General features: G+C 46.1%; 1 protein-coding gene across 3 annotated transcripts in view; it reads right to left on the bottom strand.

Moving 5' to 3' along the window:
* ARFGEF3 (ARFGEF family member 3) overlaps positions 1–19162 on the bottom strand; it is a 180359-nt gene that overhangs the window by 38450 nt on the left and 122747 nt on the right. For all 3 annotated transcript variants that reach the window (XM_059400808.1, XM_059400810.1, XM_059400811.1), the window contains 10 exons: positions 16643–16809; positions 15468–15633; positions 11901–12008; positions 11324–11539; positions 11053–11163; positions 9506–9656; positions 7893–8213; positions 5625–5758; positions 3638–3783; positions 1664–1843 (listed from right to left, as the gene is read on the bottom strand). In XM_059400808.1, the coding sequence (XP_059256791.1) occupies positions 1664–1843; positions 3638–3783; positions 5625–5758; positions 7893–8213; positions 9506–9656; positions 11053–11163; positions 11324–11539; positions 11901–12008; positions 15468–15633; positions 16643–16809 (1700 nt within the window). The remainder of the gene's footprint in view (positions 1–1663; positions 1844–3637; positions 3784–5624; positions 5759–7892; positions 8214–9505; positions 9657–11052; positions 11164–11323; positions 11540–11900; positions 12009–15467; positions 15634–16642; positions 16810–19162) is intronic.

Below are 19162 nucleotides of genomic sequence, written 5' to 3'. Positions count from 1 at the left end.
CATATGCAAATCAAGAAATAATTTGAATCCTTGGGATGACATCATCTTCTGTCAAAGAGTTGTTCTGTGCTAGGGAAGAGGCCCCAGAACTTGCAAATCATCTAATCTTATGTTAGGGACTGGGATTATTTAAAGTTGGGGATTATTTCCTGGTATGATTAGTCTATTTAAGTTTCACTCTTCTTCCTAATATGTCCCTTTCTCTTCATGGTTCTGTCCCAGGATGTCCATAAGTTACCAGACTTGGAGGGCCCCAGATTCCAGTTTTGGTTAGTTTCTCAATCCTGCAACCTCCTTTTCTGAAATTAGTGGGTTCCCTTTTCAGGAAATATCACCTCTAACACCAGGCACAGACTCTGGGTATTCTTCTTCTTCCAGACATTGGCCTCAGTTATTCACTGCCTTATGTTCCAATATCTAACAATGATTAAAAAAAATTTTTTTAATCCAACTTTTCCTGGTTGTTCCCTGTGGAAAGTTGATCTGACCTACTTAATTCATTATGATGGAAATCCTCCAACTTAGTCTTTAGGCATGAACTCACTTTTCTTACTCACTTTTCATTAACTCACTTTTGCTTTCTTTTGTTTCATTAAACTTACTTGATATTCCTATTTAATATTTCGCAGGAAGGATACCACATTTGAATTCTTTTCAGTCCTGACTGTACCATCTGTTATTCCAGCAGCTTGCTCTAAGTATTGCCTTATTTCCCTGTGCGTTTTGTAATATTTTGGAAATACTGTGAACTCACATATCTGGGAACTTTATTTGTGGGATTCTTTTATGGCCCAGGTTGAAATGAGTTCCTCTGTGGGAATTTCTGTTGCTTTTGTATCATGCCTGTATGAAGTTTTTCAGTGTAATTTACACTACAAAGGTGGTGTAATTTCGTACACTGACCTGCTAGAACGGATAGCTTATAAATTTAAATCCTATAGAGTTTTTTTTTTCCTTGTTTGTTTTTTAGTCTCTATGAAGAGCCAATGTTAGAGAAAGGCTGCTACTATCCACAGGAGGGTGGTATTGGGTTCATTTTGAACTCAACTTTGCCCTGAATGAACACCAGTCTTACACAGTTTGCCCTGAGACTGATCTCCCATTCCTGTGGCCTCAAGGATGTGCTAAGTAGACTTCTGCTTCACCCAATGGCAAATTCCCTCATGGCAAAAGCAGGCTTAGGACTCTACTTAGTGCTCTGGCTTCCCATGGTTACTTAGTTTTGGACATATTAGTATTCTTGCCTTTCTTGCGAGCAAGAGTCAGTGCATTTACAAGGAATTTTTAAACCTTTATTCGACCTTTTTGGTAGGTTTCAGAGGCAGAGGATCTGTCTGTGTTCCTAGCCTACCATTATGACATGAAGTAAACAGTTAGTTTCCTTACTGTCTATCTCCTGGCAGAGGGTATTGTAGTGATGAAGAGTATAGGTTAGGTATATTGAAGTATGCACTGGTACAGCTAGATTGCCTAGGTTCAAACCCCAGTTCCACTAATCATGAACCATGTATCATCAGCTAAATTGCTTAGCCCCCCTGTTACGGATTCCACAAAGGATTACTGGAAAGATGAAACATGCAAAGACCATAGAGGAGGGCTGGCCAGGGCACTCAGGAGGGGCCGGCTCTGTTGCTGGTGATGCTGACTTCCACACGCCACTGACCTGGTCTTGGACATCCTCATCACACAACTCCAGCTGCATGATACGCTCAAAAGGTCGGAAAAGTGCTTCATTAAAGTGAAAATGAGGTGGCTCATTCCAGTCAGTGAGAACCTCCGTCAATATATCATGGATGAAGGAAACAGCCTTCTGAGACACATGCCTTTCCTTATGGCAGGCGGCCTGCAAAATCCAAAGGAGAGTAGAACACCATCAGGACTTCACGGAAGTAAGGAATTGGTCTCTTAAACTCCTAACCCACTTCGTTGTGGGGAGGTAGAAGCAGCAATTCTGTTGACGTAAAAATAAATAAATAAATGAAAATAAAAATAACTCCAGGGACTAAGTATAGATGAACAGCACACTAAAGTTAAATCTTTAATAATTTAACTAAAGATCACACGCAACTCTAGTTTCACTTTAATATTTTTGGAAAAATGAGACTTTCTAGTAATTTCCTTTTCATTTGCCTTCTTGTAACATGACAGTTTTCTTGGGTGGTAAAGAACACATGGACTATAAATACACTGGAACCTAGTCTGGGAACTGCCTATGGTCTCATTCTAGCCATGTTCTGAATATGATCAGAGGTGTCACCTGTCCCTCAAGGAAGAGGGCCAGTTGCCCCCAGGATGGTCAGACTTGCTCACGTCTTTGTATGCATGCCCTTGTGGAGCCCTCTCTGTCACTGAGCTTGGGCTTGGATGTGTGATCTGCTTTGCACAAAGGAAAATACCAAACATTGTATCAGTAGAGAACTGGAAAGTAGCTCTGATTGGGGGTTTGCCTTCTCACTTTTCTTGGGAATCCTAAGAATACCATGTGAATGAGCCAGGGCTAGTCTGCTGAAGGGAGAGACATCATGAGGAGAGGCCCCAATGTCCAGCCCTCCTAGTCAAGGCTGTCATGAACCAGCTGATGACAGGTGCACAAGTGAGGCAAGAAGAGCTCAGCCAAGCCTAGCTCAAGCCAGCTCAGATACCTGACCCACAGTATCAGGAGCTAAATAAATGGTTGTTGTTTTATGTGGCCAGATTTTGCAGATGGTTGGTTGTAGTTTAACAGATAAATCATAAACCCTGTTTTTCCATGACTAAGTTGTGATTTTCTACCCATTTTCTTTACTAGAATGTTCTCAGTTTAGTGAATTAAGTTCCACAAAACATTTTATTTGATGATGTAACTCTGCCAGATTAACACTGAAGAACTAATAAGAATTGTTATTACTGAAAAAGGAGGCAATAATTTTCCCACCAATTGAGAAGGAGCCAGTCGTTATGTACTGAAATGCTTAGTTCATAGGATATAATTTAATGCATGCACTACTTTGTATGAGAGTGAGAGTGAAAGGGGTCCTAACATTAATTTTGTTGGGAAAACTAGGGCATATGGTTCACCTACTTACAGGGTACTTCCCAGAGTACATTTAGCTCTCAGAAAAGAGAGACTGGCAGAACAAGAGACATTGTTATTATCATGTATAAAAGTGAAACTCCTGGGGTGCCAAGCCTCTGCCTTGGGCTCAGATCATGATCTCAGGATCCTGGGATCAGGCCCGCATCAGGCTTCCTGCTCAGCAGGGAGCCTGCTTCCTCCTCTCTCTCTGCCTGTCTCTCTGCCTACTTGTGATCTCTGTCTGTCAAATAAATAAATAAAATCTTAAAAAAAAAAAGAAATTAAAAGATAAAAGTGAAATTCCAGCCTCAGGCTGAAAGTAAGTCATAAGGATCGGAAAGCCAGCTGTGGGAGGTACTTCCCCAAGTCATGTGACTATAAAGAAAGATAGGGGCAAAACCAGGATGGGACTGCCCTTTGGGGTGATTCTCTAGATGCCCAGATGTCCTATAGAGAACTGTGACGTTTTCGCCGGGTTGGGGGAGGGGTGGGTTGGGAACCTTAGCCTTGCTCTGAGGCCACGATGCTCTTCAGCCCTCCCTGCATGGAAAGCCCTGTGCGGGCTCGGCTGCAGGGGCTCACCTCCACCAGGTGTGGGGCCACGAGGCTCCAACAGCGCATCACATGAAGCAGCGGCCGCGACTTGCTCCGCACGATCCTCAGCATGGCGTCTCCGAGCCGGAAGAGGTGGAGGGCGCTCTTCCGGTCTTGGGTTGATTTAACTTCTCCTAGAAGGCAGCAAGACCATAAAAGCCATAAAGCCCAAACAAAGGGGTAGTTCGGTCTGTTCTCAAGCACAGAGAGGATGAAAATCAAAGGGGATGAAAAATACTCAGGGTGGTAGGATTAGTCATTGCGGGCCAACTGAGGGAGGAGAAGACCCAGGGTTCAAGAGGGATGAGGGGCTTCACTCAGCACCTCTCCTACGGGCCGCCATATTCCCAGGGCCTGCCGGGACAAGTGTGAGCACTGTTTGTGGAGAAGAGGGAATGGCCTGGTGGTTAAGTAGGACGGGTGGGGACCAGGACTTTCTCTCTCTAAGCTACATTTCGTGTAAAAGTGGGGCTAACAGCACTTACCTCTTCAAGTTACTTGAAGGATTAAATATGGAGATCCTCACAAAGTGCCTATCACAGGGCTGGGCACATACTAAACACACCCTGCTGTTAGGCATTAGCATTACTGCCGTCACTGTGTCATCCACTTTGCCAACCCTTTATGGCACCTCTGAAGTGCTTACCAAGCAGGTCAGGCCCCTTTCTACTCAAGGACATGCTTGTTGAACCTGCTCTGTCTTGCTTCAGTGTAATCCTTACCTCCTCTGATCTTTTGCTACTGCTCTGCCCTGTCACCTTGGTCTTCTCCCTTTTCATCATTTTCTTCTTCTTCATGTCCTACTGCTGCTCCTATATTGCCTACAAAATGCTGATCATTATCTTGCTCTTGCAACCAGATTGCTTCTTTCTAATTAATCTTGCCATAGCAGATAAACTTCATAATGACAGTAATATTATTACCAACTCACCTAAGAGAGTGTGGCTGGTAAAAGATGGGCGCAGCATTTTAACTCCTATCTGATTCATCCCAAAGCAAATGCCCCCTCCTCACAGCTGCCTCTTTTTAGCCCTGCTCCTTGTTTTTTGGTAAGCTGAGAGCTTGCCGATTTTTCAACCCCAAACACTTTGAAGGTGGCTCCCAAGTCCAGGGCTGCTCTGGAAGTTCGAGGGGTCTGGGAAGTTGGCGTTACAGAGCTAAGGTTTTAAAGTCTATTAAAAACTAGCAGGGGAACGACTGTGCTTCTCAAATCAGAATCTGCAGTAAGGGTCAAAAGGTCAAATGCATGCACTTAGAACTTCAGATCCCTAAAGATGGGACCTCAAGAGGCTGTATGATCCAACTTGCCGGTACAGTGTGTCCCCAGCATGTAGTTCTGTGCCCCTGCCCAGACCCATCGGGACAGAGGCTCACTGTTTCGGCATGACAACCTTGGCTACTGATGGACCATTGCATCTGTGAGCAGCCTACCACCAGTTTGGGACCCTGGGGCAGCTCATTACAACTGTGCTCCCTTCAGGGTCCTCATCAGTGAAGACAGTGACATTGACCTGTCGTTAGGGATGTGCCTCAACAGCAGTTTTTCTAAGCGTAGCAGGCAGCTTCTCCCCTCCTTCCACTCTTCTCTCCCACCAGCCTCTTGTGGAATCAGGAGCTGCTTCTGCAAGCAGCTGAACTGAATGAAACAAGAGACATGGCTTGTGATACGGGGAAGGGGGTCCCACCCTCATGGGAACTACCTGCACCCTGAGTAGCCACATAATTTTCTCTATCTCAAGCACAAAACTTTGCAGAACCACCCGGCACAGCTCCAGTGGGAAGAGGGGCAGCAGTGGCCGCAGCAGCATTTCCCCCAGCATGCCTGAAAACTGATGACAAATCTGCCCTAGACCTTAGCCAGGGTGACCATGTGTGATGAGAATGGGAATTCAAGTCTTCAGGTGGGCCGCTGCTTTCAGAGATCCGGGCTGCTTCCTGCTGATCTCATGGCATGGTTCTTCTGGGAAGGAATTACCTGGCATGGCTAGAGAGTAATCCACCGTATCTGTAACAGAATGGAAGAGCTGGGACTGGGATGCTTTCTTCAGCTGGTAGAGGAACCCCCCCAAAGCCATCAGGTTCAATTTGTCCGTAGCATCTTCGAAGAGCCTGGAGGAAAAAAACAGATTTTTTTACTTGGGAACAATTCCACCAAGTCTTTGCGGTAGAATGATGATGGTAATTTTGTTAACTGTGAGTAATGAAAATGTGTAAAACTGTAAAGAAATGTGCGTTATGTTTCTCTACCTATTATTACTGTGTATAAGTCTGCTCGAACTAGGAGACTTTCATATAAAGGGCACAGACCATTAAAAAAAAATCTTTGTTTTCGCATGGCGCAGCTCAGCCATGCTGGGCACTCATGAAACATTTGGCAAGAAGCTGAAACTTGGCAAAAGCATCACCCCCTGAAACTGAGTAACTGGGAATGGAATCCCTAAAATTAGCTTTAGCTTCATAAACTATGTGATAGAAAAACCCATTAAGTCAATCAAGTCTTTTGCTGGGCTATGACTGATGAGTCTAATGCTGGGTTTGGTCTTCAGAAGGATACACAACCAAAGTACACCCAAACCTGTAAGCCCCCTGGGGGTGGGCCTAGTTTAATTATTGCCTCTGACTCATACACCCAGTGCCCTGCACGCAGTGGGAGCCCAAGTAGCTACTAAAAGAACAAATATTCCCTAACATAATGAACCTCTGCTTTCTACTCTGCTGGGCGCAGACACTTCTAGCGGAAGGAGGAGGGGAACACAGGTAGCAGGGCTTGGAGAAGGAGCTGAGGCTCGCTGGAATTCAGAAGGCTGGCATCCGATGTGGGTTTCTATGGCCGGCCTTTCACTGCTCTTCAGTCATCTGCTGCTTGCCCACCAAATCTGTGCTTACATCAGAAGGGCAAGCAGCCCCGTGGGCTGTCACATGCTAAGCAAGGGAGAGGGTCTCCAACAGGAATTGAATAGAGTCCCGTTTGAAGAGGTTATATGAGATGTACAGATTTTAAGATGGGAATTAGTAGGTTAAGCATTCACAAATGATGGAAACAAAGACTTTTTCCTTGCTATTTTTGTAAATCCAATTTTAATGTCATTTAGTGTCTGCGTCCTATTAACCATTTCTTCTCTCTCGTTGCTAGTAAAAGAACAGCAATGAATTTTATGCCCCGCTGGATGCTTGCATACTACTGTCCAGATGCCAGCACACTTTCCCAGCCACCTTGTTGGATAAGCCAGGAGAAGAGAACACTGCATGGAGTCTCAGCATAACTCTTTATGCAGACATGACCTTGTAGTTGATTAGTGTCAAAGCGAGGAAAGAACTCAGGTGTTCTGAGCCCCTGTAAGTGCTGTTTTGCTTTCCCACTCCCCAGCCTTGGGCTCCCTGTATAAACTTCACTGCCCTGGGGCTGGGGGCACAATGACCCAGTGTGGACAGTGCAATGTGGTGGGATGACATGTAACATGACGACCAGCAGCAGGTTCAACATCAGGAGGTGTTGCCACTTGGGGCTGGAGTTATTGGGTTTTTCCTCTCAACTTCAATATGGTTAAAGAATATATCACCCCCTTAGGTGTGGGACTATAGATAATAACTATCATAAGAATAATGGGTTTTTGGTGGCACCTGGGTGGCTCAGTCAGTTAAGCATCTGAAGCATCTGCTTTCAGCTCGGGTCATGAGCCCAGCATCCTGGGATCCAGCCCTGAGTCAGCTGCCTTGCTCGGCACGGAGCCTGCTTCTCCCTCTCCCTCTGCCTGCCTGCCTCCCTCTACCCCCCGCTTCTGTTTTCTCTCTCTGTCAAATAAATAAATAAATAAAATCTTTAAAAAAATGGATTTTTATGATTTATCAAGTTCTGTCTTAAGTGCTTCAAGTGTAGTAATTAATTTAACCTTATGACCTCCCTGAGAGAGGCTGACTTTATGGCCTTATTTGACGTGAGGCAATCGGGGCCCTGGGGGGGCGAACCGGCCCAAGATCACAGAGTAAATGCAGGGCACTAGCCCCAGGGAACCCGCCTCTGGGTCTCCACTCTTAGTCCACAGACAGTGGTTCATTTTAATTGTGGGGCCTGGTGGGAGACAGAGGTATGTTTGAAAAAAATGAAAAAAGAGGCTTAAATGACTGGCCAACACATCTAGTTGTCCTGGGCGTGATTTGAGAGGAGAGACATGGGTGTGGCGTTGCCCACTGGTGCTCTGCAGGGAGCACTCTCTGAGGTACGAAGACCCCGGGGTGCTTTTACCTGTCTGCCTGGGTGGACAGCGTGAGCACGGCCTTGGCGGCACTGCTCCCGGTCATGAGGCTGCCCCCGCGGAAGTCAGAGGCCCGGCCTCGGCTGCCTTCCCTGACCAGCTCTTGGATGGAGAGCGGCTGGATGACGGGGGCCGCGCTCAGGGAGCTCTCTGGCTCTAGGCTCTGCTCCGGGGCTGAGCCCTCACACTCTGGGTCCCCGAGAAGTCCGGAGCCCCCTGACGCCTTCTGGGGCTGGCTGATGGTCAGAGGGGGCTGAGAGGTGCCGTCGCTGAAATGGGTGTGCTCCAGCGTGCCCACGTACTCACAGACCCTAGACAGAGGCGCAGACAGACAGATGTTAGGCCGTGTAGCTCAGCAGGCCAGCTCTGTAAATCCCACAGTGAAAGAAAGAAACCCCACCCAGCTTTGCAGACCCCCTGTCCCCAATTTCCTTTCTTTTCTTGTCAGAGCAACCTCTCCCTCTCCCCCCTCACTATCCATATTATTTTTCTTTTTTGAGTTGGACTAGATGACTTGGAAGTGGGGTAAGGGTTCCTCAGACTGCCTTCCATGCTGGGAGGAAAGGTGCGTAACAGAAGCCCTGTTCGTCCAATTCCATCCCGTCCGGCTTACTGGCTTATTTGGACTTGGGCTGCCTGAGGGAGTTTTCCCAGGAGGCCCTCTCCGCTTCTCTCTAGTGCTCTGATGAGGACTTGGGAAGTCCTTCTATAGGATCCCAGTCGGAGTGTGCATGTGCCTGGCAGGCCCACCGGCCACACCGGGCCCACTCTCAAGGGCTCTGCCCAGCCATGTCCTGACTGGCCTCAACAGCATCTAGTGCTGGTGCTGGGGTCGCGCCCTGATCGTGGCAAACCCAGAGAAGCATCACAATGTAGGGGATAGCTGCCAACTTCCAAACTTCGTGCTCAACAGACCCCGGGGCTAAGATGGTTCATAAGAGGCCCGGTGACCCAGAGAAGTCCAGTGACTGATAAAGACCATCCCAGATAACCCACTCTTGTGTTCTATGCTCAGGCAATTTTTTTATTCCCTGTAAAATGCTCTGGTGCAATTTAAGTCATTTCCTTTCTCCTGTTTTGCCTGTGAGCACAACGAAGAGCAGCAGGACGTCAGCTCCCATGCTGAAACCCATTTGCTCCAGGCTGAGTCATACTGGCTCTTTCACATGTTCCCCCCAAGAAGGGGTTTGCAACCCTTGAATGACCTGCATGCTTCTCTCTTTGAAACCCAACAGACACTTACGACTGTATTTGCTTTGAGGGCATCACACTGAACCCAGATTTGGCTGGGGCTCTGGGTGAGGTCTAGGTGCCTGTGCCCTGCCCTTGTCTGCCCCACTGCTGCTCTTCCAGAATGGAGCTCGGTGTAAGGCATCAGGCGTGCACTGAGGAGGCAGTGAGGAGACAACCTGGCCCCTGCCCCCTGCCCCATGCCTGCACCATGGACACTGCTTCTCTGTCCCAGGTCAAACCCAAAGACAATGCCTGCAAGACATGCTTTTTTGTCTTAGTCTCGTGAGGACTGTGGAGAGATCATTGCTGCTTCTGCCTTACAGGTACTGTGAACTCCATAACTGATCGGGGTTGGGGGATCATCATGCACCTGAACACATGGGGCCAGCAGTCCGGGTTGTGGCTTCCCATCTCCAGGCCTACACTGAGGATGGCGTCCATGCACAGGACGTGGGCGGTGTGCAGCCAGACCCCCTGCAGCTTCCCGATCTGCTCCAGTTTCTGCTCTACCTTCAGTTTCACTGTGCCGGAAAGACATTCATTAACGTAATGGTCCAAGATAAGGCCAGAGAAGGATAAGAGAGAAGGGATAAAAAGGAGAGAATGGGCTGCCATGCAAGAGCAAAAGGGAAATAGCAGATGTTACTCGATGGCACTGGCAGCCAGCTCCTCAATAGCACATCCCTGTGGTTCAATGTGCAAGCTACCCAGCCCTCAGCCCCTCGGACGCTGGTGAGCCCAGTTTGGCAGGCTCACAAGGTGGATGGGGTTCTTTACCCAGCTAAAGCTGTTTGCACCCGAGCCCTTCCCCACCCATATGCTACACTGATAAGACAGAATTCCTGGTAATCTGTGAGTTCTCTGAGGTTTATTTAACATCACAGGTTCATGGTGATGATCATCTAAAATATACGTATACATATATATGCTCTGAGCCCATGATCATCAGATCATTTCATTTCCTGAGTTTACATTTATACTTGTGATCTTCAAATAACACTTTTTAATTGTAGATAACTAATGAGAAAGGATGCAGAGGGTAACTTAATATGTCAATTATGCAAAATGCCAAGGCAAGGCCCAATGTCAACATCCTCCATGAATAAAGGTATCAACTCATTGGAAGATGGGCCCAATGGGATATGTGAAGGATGGTCTGGAGTCTAGAAACACAGCACACTCACTTCAGAGGAGTCAAACCATATTCCTGCTGTGAGAGGCAAACTGAGTTTTAGCCAAGTGTCTTTGTCGTATGTCTGTGATACTGATTTTATTTATTTGTATATAACTAGGACATCAATTCTGGTTTTATAATTTTTTAAGAACTTTAAATGTAAGGATTTTTATGTAATTTATGGTTGTGCATATCAAGTATATCTACTAATCGTCCACTTCATTGGCTAACCGATTTTCACAAGTTAAAAATCAACTCTTTCGGGAATTCACTAAGCTCAGGTTTTTCTCTTACAAGATCAAAGCTTTCCTGAAGCCTCTCTTAGGGATTTCCTCCATTTGATTTCCCTCTTCAGAAAACTGGCTGTTCTGCCTTTCCCTGCTAGGACCTGAGGAGTCTTCAGATGGGTACTCTGTGCAGTGCCAAAGCATGTGGCCAGATGAGGACAGAAGAACAAACAGCTCCGCCAGGCAGGCCTCTGGTGTCCTGCAGGATTCCTGTGAGCATCCATGAGCACTTTCCTAGTCAGCAAGGGCCAGGATGTCTCTTATCTACAGAGGGATCTACGGAGGCTCTCTTCAGGGTCAGCTGTGTTGAAGGGAGCCACACCTGGGACTTCGCGATCGGCGGCAAACATAGGCTGCACATGCCACAGGGATTGGGGACAGGGATCTGCTTATGTGTGCGGGTGTGTGCAGATGGCACAGAAGGCACCAGGTGGATTCTGGCGCTTCAGTGGTTACCTTGGGCTATGGCGTCACTGGGTTCTTGGACTTCCTTTTCCTCTTTTTCTTCCTGGACACAGGAGGCAGCTGCCATTTGGGCAAGGGCTGAGGCGCAGTTAGCCGCAACTCCTACAAAGACAACAAATGATTGCAGCTCACTGAGTCTCTTCTCCAACCACTTCCCAAAAGCGCCCCTCCAGAAGACTTGTTTGCCAACAGGCCATGCCCCGAGCGCTCCTTAGGGCTGCCCCTCAGGTCACGTGTCATGGGACGTCACTCCCTCTGGTACCTAGAGCACAGCTCAGCCGCGCTGCTTTCCGCAGCCCATCGAGGCTCATGCAGATGGCATCACGCTCCTTTTGGTTCTGTTCCTTGACGCCTTCAGCTCCCAGAATGAAGGCCAACCCTTTGGAGCTTCCTGCCATCCGGCCAGTCAGCGGGGTTGATAAAGTATCGATGAGGTTCTTCCAGCAGCCCACCAGAATATAGCGAGCAAATGCCACACCTGGAACGTGAAAGGGCAGAGGCATCACTTTCCAGAGGCAGAAAACAACCCAGCAGGGAGCCGCATGGGATCTCCTGACCATCCAAATAGCAAGCCTGAGTTGTGAGGCATTCTCCTACCGGAAATATAATTTAATGGCTATTGGATTGCATTTCACATTAAACATTTGTGTGTTTATAAATAATGAATGTTGCATCATCAGCAAGACATTGCAAAGTAACTTCCATCAGGCATGCTTTTTTCTGACAGGACAAGATGTTAATTCATCTACGTCAGCACACAAAGCTGCCATTTAATGCTTTAACTGCTGGCAACATACGTGACGCATGCATATTCATAAACTCAAGACCCAAGTCATTACCTGCCACTGTGGAGTCACCAATTCTCCTGCCCTGGGTGAAAGGGGACTCGGTAGAAGCTGAGGCCATCAGCTGGCCCCCAATCGCACTGCTCTCTAAGCCATCGATGTCTGTCAAGGAAAAAGACAAGATTTTCCCTGATTAAGAACACTCCAGTCAAAAACAAATGGCCACCACAATATTAATTTCTTCCCAAACAAACATCCATTGGCTCTATTATGTAGCAATAAAATAATAATCTTTTATCAGAATATTAAAATTTTTGTTTAACCTCATAGTCCAGTTTTCTTTCATTGCTAGAACATTCTTGTTAGGCTGTTGTATATTTTTTACTTTAAAAAAGGAAGATAAACTCTGCTATGTCTGTTGTTGGAAAATCTATTGATTTAGAATACTTAGATGTCTGAATACTCCTTTTATCCAGAACAGTGACATTATTCCCAAATTTTATACATGCAGGTTGCCCCAACCTGGATTTCTCTTTCAGAGTTTCCTCATAAGAATAAAGAAAAGAAGAATAGTATCTCTTTGGTCAGATAATCACATAATCTGATTCCAAAATAGAGCAATCACTTGAAAATAATACCTTACAGTTTCTGAAGTGTTTTCACATTTAGATTTTTCTGTCAACTCTAAGCAAGTAAGCAGGATAGGTAGTATTTTTCCCATTTCACCAAAAAAGAAATAAATATTCAAAGTAGGTAAGATACCCAAGGCCATGGGGCCAGTAAATGAAGGAATCAGACTTAGTATTCGGATTCCCATCTGGGCCACTTTCCATGATATCACATACTCCATCCAGCTCAATACAGGAATCTTAACTCTCCTTCATTTGAATTTTTGTTAAAACACTCATTTCTGGAATTATTTCAATGAAACACTTCTTAATATATTGGCAAGAAGAAGCTGGCTTGGGACTGAGAAGCCTTAGCTCTGAATTAAGTAGCCTTGTAGCCATGGGCTAACCTGCATCCTCTGGGCCCCAAATGTCTCAGTGGAAAGGAGGGAACCACTGGAGAAGTGATGGAATTGGGGCATACGTACTTGAATGCAGCTAACATAGCTGAATACCAGCCGGGGAGGGCATGGGAAAAGAGGGTAGCTGAAGTTTATTCCTTCAGGACTTGACCCTCACCAACAGGATGAGCCTTCTCTGCATGCTGTTTGGAAATTATTTTATTATACCTTTGATTCTTATAGTAAGTCCAAGAAGACTAGAGACTTTTGGCAACACATCTCTTTGAAAGTTGCAAAGACATCTATCTATATCTTAAAAGTTCTGACCACAAGAAAAGAAAATTGTAACTACATAAGGGGATTGACATTAACGAAACTTATCATGATGATCATTTTGCAATAACACACCACACACACACACACACACACACACACACACACACACACATGATATATATCATTAAATCATGTTGTATACCCCAAACTAACATAATGTTTTATGTCAATTACGTCTCAACAAAACTGGGGTACAGAAGCAGGGAGAAACCTCAATGGCTACTGAAGTGGGAACAGGCCCGTTTCAATGACATTAATTTGACTTATAGTCAAATGGTCTTATGGCATTCACTGGAAATTGCTGTTTCTGGAAGTTATGAGGTTTCCTGTATGCTAGGTAAAGTACTGCTGAATTCAAGTAATACAAAGCCTATCTAAGCACTAATATTCCAGTACTACAGAACACCTTTCCATGACATCAGGAATAGCCTGTTTGTATAACGTTGATAATAAGACAGCTGCTGTTGCTTTTCCCTGCATGTGACAAAAAGATCAGATGGACGCTTCCAAGCTCCAGGTTAATTGCTGCTCAAATTCATTTGCCATTTCACACCTGGAATTTGCCACAAAGAATCACAGAATTTTATTTTGCAGAATTGTATGGAAAAACCCATGTTTTTATATCATCTTGTGTCTAGAACGCTCCCGTGGAGGTAGCGACTGAGCTTATAGTTCCGTGACAAAGAGGTGGCTGATACACAAGAATGTGTGACGCATGTGGCTACTGTAAATGGCCTGTTATTTCTTCATTTTTATAACTACTGAATGGCTCCCTTTGCTAAGGTTCAGGTAAGAGAGTCACAGAGATTCATTTTGGCAGAAACTGTGGTCTTTGAAAATTAAAGCTGGCATGTTTAGGATTCTTACCCAAATCCCAAGGCACCTTAAGCTCTGGGAAGTACCTTCAATCCCTATTGGAGGGATTTTACAAGGAAAGATGGAAACTGCGCACTACTTAATGGATGCCTGAATAAATGTCTCACACATTTATGAAGTCCTAGATTTCAAATGGATATGAAAGTTATCATGATTAGTCAAACACAAACTGGTCACCTGTCCAGTGATCCTGATCCCTACAGTTAGAGACCTTGCCCTTGCTTCTCCCAGTTGCATCCTAGTTCTAGAACCAAGACTCCAAACGCCAGCCAATGATAAAGGCTCTGTCTGCTGTGGACAGACCTCACTATGTGTCTTGACTCCCTGCCTGATTCCTAAAGAGCACCTCAGCCTAAATCCCTCTTTGTTGGGTTTTATCTGTCAGTGGTTTACTCTGCTACCCTTGTAAGAGCCCCCCACAAACTGGCCGCAGGTTACATAACATTGCCTTTGGACAACGGATTCTGCCTCCTCCCCTGGACTGTCCTGCCCCAGCCTGGTTGGGATCCTGCCCATGTGTCCTGCCTGGTGCAGAGCCATGCTGAGCTGGGTGTGGACACATGACATGATAGAGGCAGGGGAGGTGTCTGGCATAGGGCTGTGCTCTACATACCCGGTCGCCTGGGTCCATGAGATGAGAACTTGGATCAGAAACCAGTCTGGGAACTCAGATCAAAAAGAAGACGAGCCTGGATATAATATATGAAGCCTACTGATGACCAAGGTCTTGAGCACTCCCTGGTCTACGTGACACTGTAGCTAAGCCATGAGAAGCCATGAATGACTGCTTTCACACACACACACACACACACACACACACACACACACACACTCAAAAAACAAAACCCCTGCTTCGTGACCACACTCCATAGAGCTCTCTATGCTCTCATGTAAAATTTCTAATAAACAGGATTTTACAAACTCTGGACACTGAAAACAAAGATGCTGGGTAACCTCTTGGTATTATTTCAAATTCTTGTATAGTCAGGAAGGGATCAGAAGCCAAGTTTAAGATCAAGCATTTTACATTTCTGGCAAATTCAGGAGCATTAAATGATATGGGGTTATCTATTAGCACATGGGAGTTTCCAGGAATAATTCTGGGCTCTAAGCCCAGAAAGTACTTCATATCCCTAGAGAGGCCCATCGTTTTACTCTGACAGACCCAGGTGCTAAATAGTCCTTATCTGATGGGGCACAGTGAGTTCCCCAGTGTCCCGTGTGAGAAACAGACAGAACATTCCTATGAGATGAATTCATGACACTTTCCTGGAACTGTTACCAGTTGCTGGGGAGACTCTGTGGGTGCTGTTTCGAGGCTGGCTTCTCTGAAAGGGGCTTTGGAGTGTCTGTCCCCCCTCCACACCAAGAGTCTCGGAGCTGTGAGAGGAGCCACTGACCGGTCAGCATGGTGATGAGGGGCAGGCTGTTGTCCTCCGGGCTGCCCCAGTAGCCGGCTTCTCCAAGCATGTTTCTGTCGAGCACCTGATGGTAGAGCTCCTCAATCCAGGCCTGGGAGAAAACCATCAGCACCCCACTGGTCTGGACCTGCTTCATGAACTCTTTCTATGGAGAGGATCACATGAGAAGGTGACCAGATAGGATCCCTCACAAATGAACACGTTTCCCTGCTGCCGCTTCCCTGCAGGCGTCCTCTACCTGAGTCAAGGCTTCTAGAAAAAATAAAACCTTATTGATTGGGGGCACAGTGGGGGTGTGGTTAGGGGAAGGGGAAACCAAGATGGGGAAGTTATAAACTTCATTAAGTTCCTTTCACTTACAGATCTTTTTAAGAAACCCCATAAAAGGATTAGGAACGCTGCCTCTCATCTCTCCCCTCTTTGTGGGGGAAATAGAGACGGTGCAGAAATATGAACAGAGCAGCTCCATCTCACTTCCCCAAGAGCAGCAGAGATGCAAAGTGTTCCCTGAAAAAGCCTATGCGGCTCAAGAACTACTGGATTTATACCCGTTACCCCTGAGGATTTACAGTTTATGCAGCAAACAATCGCAGCTCGATGGACGGAGGCTCACGAGCTGACATGAGGGCGGGGACGACCACTGGATGATCGCCATCATTCTCATTCAGCAGTTTGCGCGAGGTGCTCTATTTCTGACCAGTGGGAAGTGTGGTTGTGGGTTACAAGTAGATCTGAGTACATTCTGGAAGACCATGAAGAGTGTTGGTAAAGCAGGCCTTGATTTTCAGAGAAGGGGACCATTCCCTGCCCATCTTCTGGTGTTTGAACGGTCCGTTCTGATCACCTGTTTCAGACTGCAGCTCACACATGTGTGTGTAACAGTGCCACTGGGGGGACATTCCCGGGCTGCTGGCAGGCAGCCACTTCTAGGCACTTAGGTCCTTGCCTCTCTGGAGCAAGGTGGGTAGCCGTGTGGCCCATCGCACTCTGCAAACCGCCCTGCATCCCCCTCAACCCGCCACAGCCCCCCACCCGCATTGCCCATGCCACGCTAGTGGGGAAGAGTGCACACCATGCCACTCCTCCCAGGACACTGGTGCTCAGCTCTCCAGCCACCTGTCCTTGGAGGGTCAGCACAGAGGCATCAGGCTCACCATCATGCTTGGCGCCAGGGTGGGCCGCTTCCGGTAGTAGTCGCCATGGGAGAGTTTCAGGTTGAGCAGCAGAGCACAGTGCGCGGCCGTGTACAGGCTGTCTGCATTCATCAGCATCTGCAGGCTGAGGCTGCCGGTCCCATCAAACCCGGGGGAGTGCATCATGCCTGTGGGACAGAGTGCAGACACCGCTGGGGCTGCAGACAAGGCACCCGGCAAGGCTGGCTTATGGAGAGCCCTGACCTAATCCTTGTGATGGGAACATGCATCCTGTAGGACACTTACAACAGCTACAGCCAGCAAGGAGCATTGTGAAGGTCCCATATATGCCCTAGCCTGCTGGGGACGGGGATGCACTCTGGAGTAAAGCAACTTGGGCAAGTTTGGATGAGCTACTCACCAGCTACTTTGGTAAAATCACTCAGACCCGCCAAGTCTCAGCCTCAACTGTATCCATCTCCTGCTGAAAGTCTCCAATGGCTTCCCATCACAATAAAATAAAACCTGGACTTCCCCTCCTCTCTGTTTCTCACGCCCCAGGGCCACCAGGACCTGTGCTGCTCCTTAGACCACACCAAGACTGGGCCTGCCTCAGGACCTTTGCATTTGTTCTTGCCATTCCCCAGAATGATCTCTCAAGATCTCTGGAGGAGGTACTCCCTTCTTTCAGGTTTCTGCTCCAGCATCAGCTTTACGGAGGCCTTCCCTTCCAGTTCCATCTCAGACAGCATCCCATGGCTCCCACCACTGCTGTGCTGTTCTTTCTTCTCACCTTGCATTATTTTCATTGCCTTGATGTCATTTATGCCACCCAGCATTGTATTAACATCTATTTATTGCCTGCTGTCACTACTATTATCTACTATTATGTAAGATCTATGAGAGGGCAGGACTTTATTAGTTTTGTTCACTACAGAGGCCCCAGTGCCTAGAAAAGTGCCTGGCATATAGAAGACCCTTAAGAAATAATTACTAGGGGGAGGGCGGTAGGGAGACAGTGGTTGGGTTATGGACATTGGGGAGGGTATGTGCTATGGTGATTGCTGTGAAGTGTGTAAACCTGTCACTTCACAGACCTTTACCCCTGGGGCTAATAATAGATTATATTTTAATAAAAAAATTAAAAAGTTTAAAAAATGTGCTAAGAATGAACGAACATGTTTGTTATGAAACTAGACGTAATAACACAGGTAAGATGCTTAGTGCAGTAACCCATTAGTACATACTTTTAAAAAGGTAATAGTGTTCCTCAATAAACAAAACAGAATTCCCATATGACCCAATAATTATGCTCTTTGGGTGTACAGTATGCCCCAAAGAATTAAAAGCAGGGATTTGAACAGATCCTTGTATGCCAATTTCACTGCAGCGTTAGTCACAACTGCTAAACTATGGAGACGATTGGACTGTCCATCAGAGAGGAGTGGATTGACAGAGTACGGTACACACGTACCACAGAGTTTGGATCCATGCTTCACCAGGGATGAACCCTGCAGACAGGCTGAGTAAAAGGAACCAGGCACAAAATGATGACTATTGTATGATCCACGCAGAGGAGGCTCAGGCAAGAAGAGCCAAATGTACAGAGACATTAGGAGTAGATGAGAAGTCACCAGGGGCTGGCGGAGAATCTTTTCTCTTTGGGATGATAAATAAAATTTCTGAAAGTCAGGATGACAGTAATACAACATGGTCGATGTAGGGAGTACCACTGAATTGCTCATGTAAAAATGGGAAAAGTAGAAATTTTTAAGTTTTATATATTTTTTATCCCAATTAAAATAAATAATGTAATATATCAAAACCACTGAACTGCGCACTCTAAATGGGTGAATTATATGGTATGTGAATTGTATCTCAGCAAATTTTATCTCAATAATGCTCTTAAATGAGGAAATAGAGTTTTAAAAATATATGTAAAGGAATAGCTGCTGGTTCTTCCCTCATTATTTTTTCTAAACATCATTTTATGCTTAAAAGTTTTTCATTTTGAAGGGCTCCATGTGTTTTATACAAATTAACTGAAAGAAACAATGAAACAACTATATGTCATAGATGGGCTTTAAAGATGGGCTTGTTTGGCCAGAGAGGATTAGTGCCTTGTTCAAACTTCAGAGAATGTGGGGGACAAACATTTCTCAGGCTGGGTTCTCTTCATCTGGTCCCTCATCAGCCTCAGTACTCCTTTTGGTCCTATATACACTCTGATGCTTGGTTTAGAAATGTGGCTGAAACAGACCATCTGAAATAATATGCATGAAAATGACACATGTCTATATGATCTTCATATGCTTAAAATTATCCTGTGATCAAAAAGGTACCTCTTTGGGACACCTGCTTCCCCCTCTCTCTTGGCCTGCCTCTGCCTACTTGTGATCTCTCTCTCTCTCTCTCAAATAAATAAATAAAATCTTTAAAACAAAGATACCTCTTCTATAAAATGCAAGAGTTTTCAACACTAACAGTCAAATATATTGGAAATATAAATTTGTAACTGGAATTGTTACTTATATCCCTGTG

The sequence above is a fragment of the Mustela nigripes genome, chromosome 5 (assembly GCF_022355385.1).
Source record: "Mustela nigripes isolate SB6536 chromosome 5, MUSNIG.SB6536, whole genome shotgun sequence".
NCBI classification, from domain to species: Eukaryota; Metazoa; Chordata; class Mammalia; order Carnivora; family Mustelidae; genus Mustela; species Mustela nigripes.
Note: the sequence above shows the minus strand (reverse complement) of the source record. Positions and strands in the feature narration are given on the sequence as shown.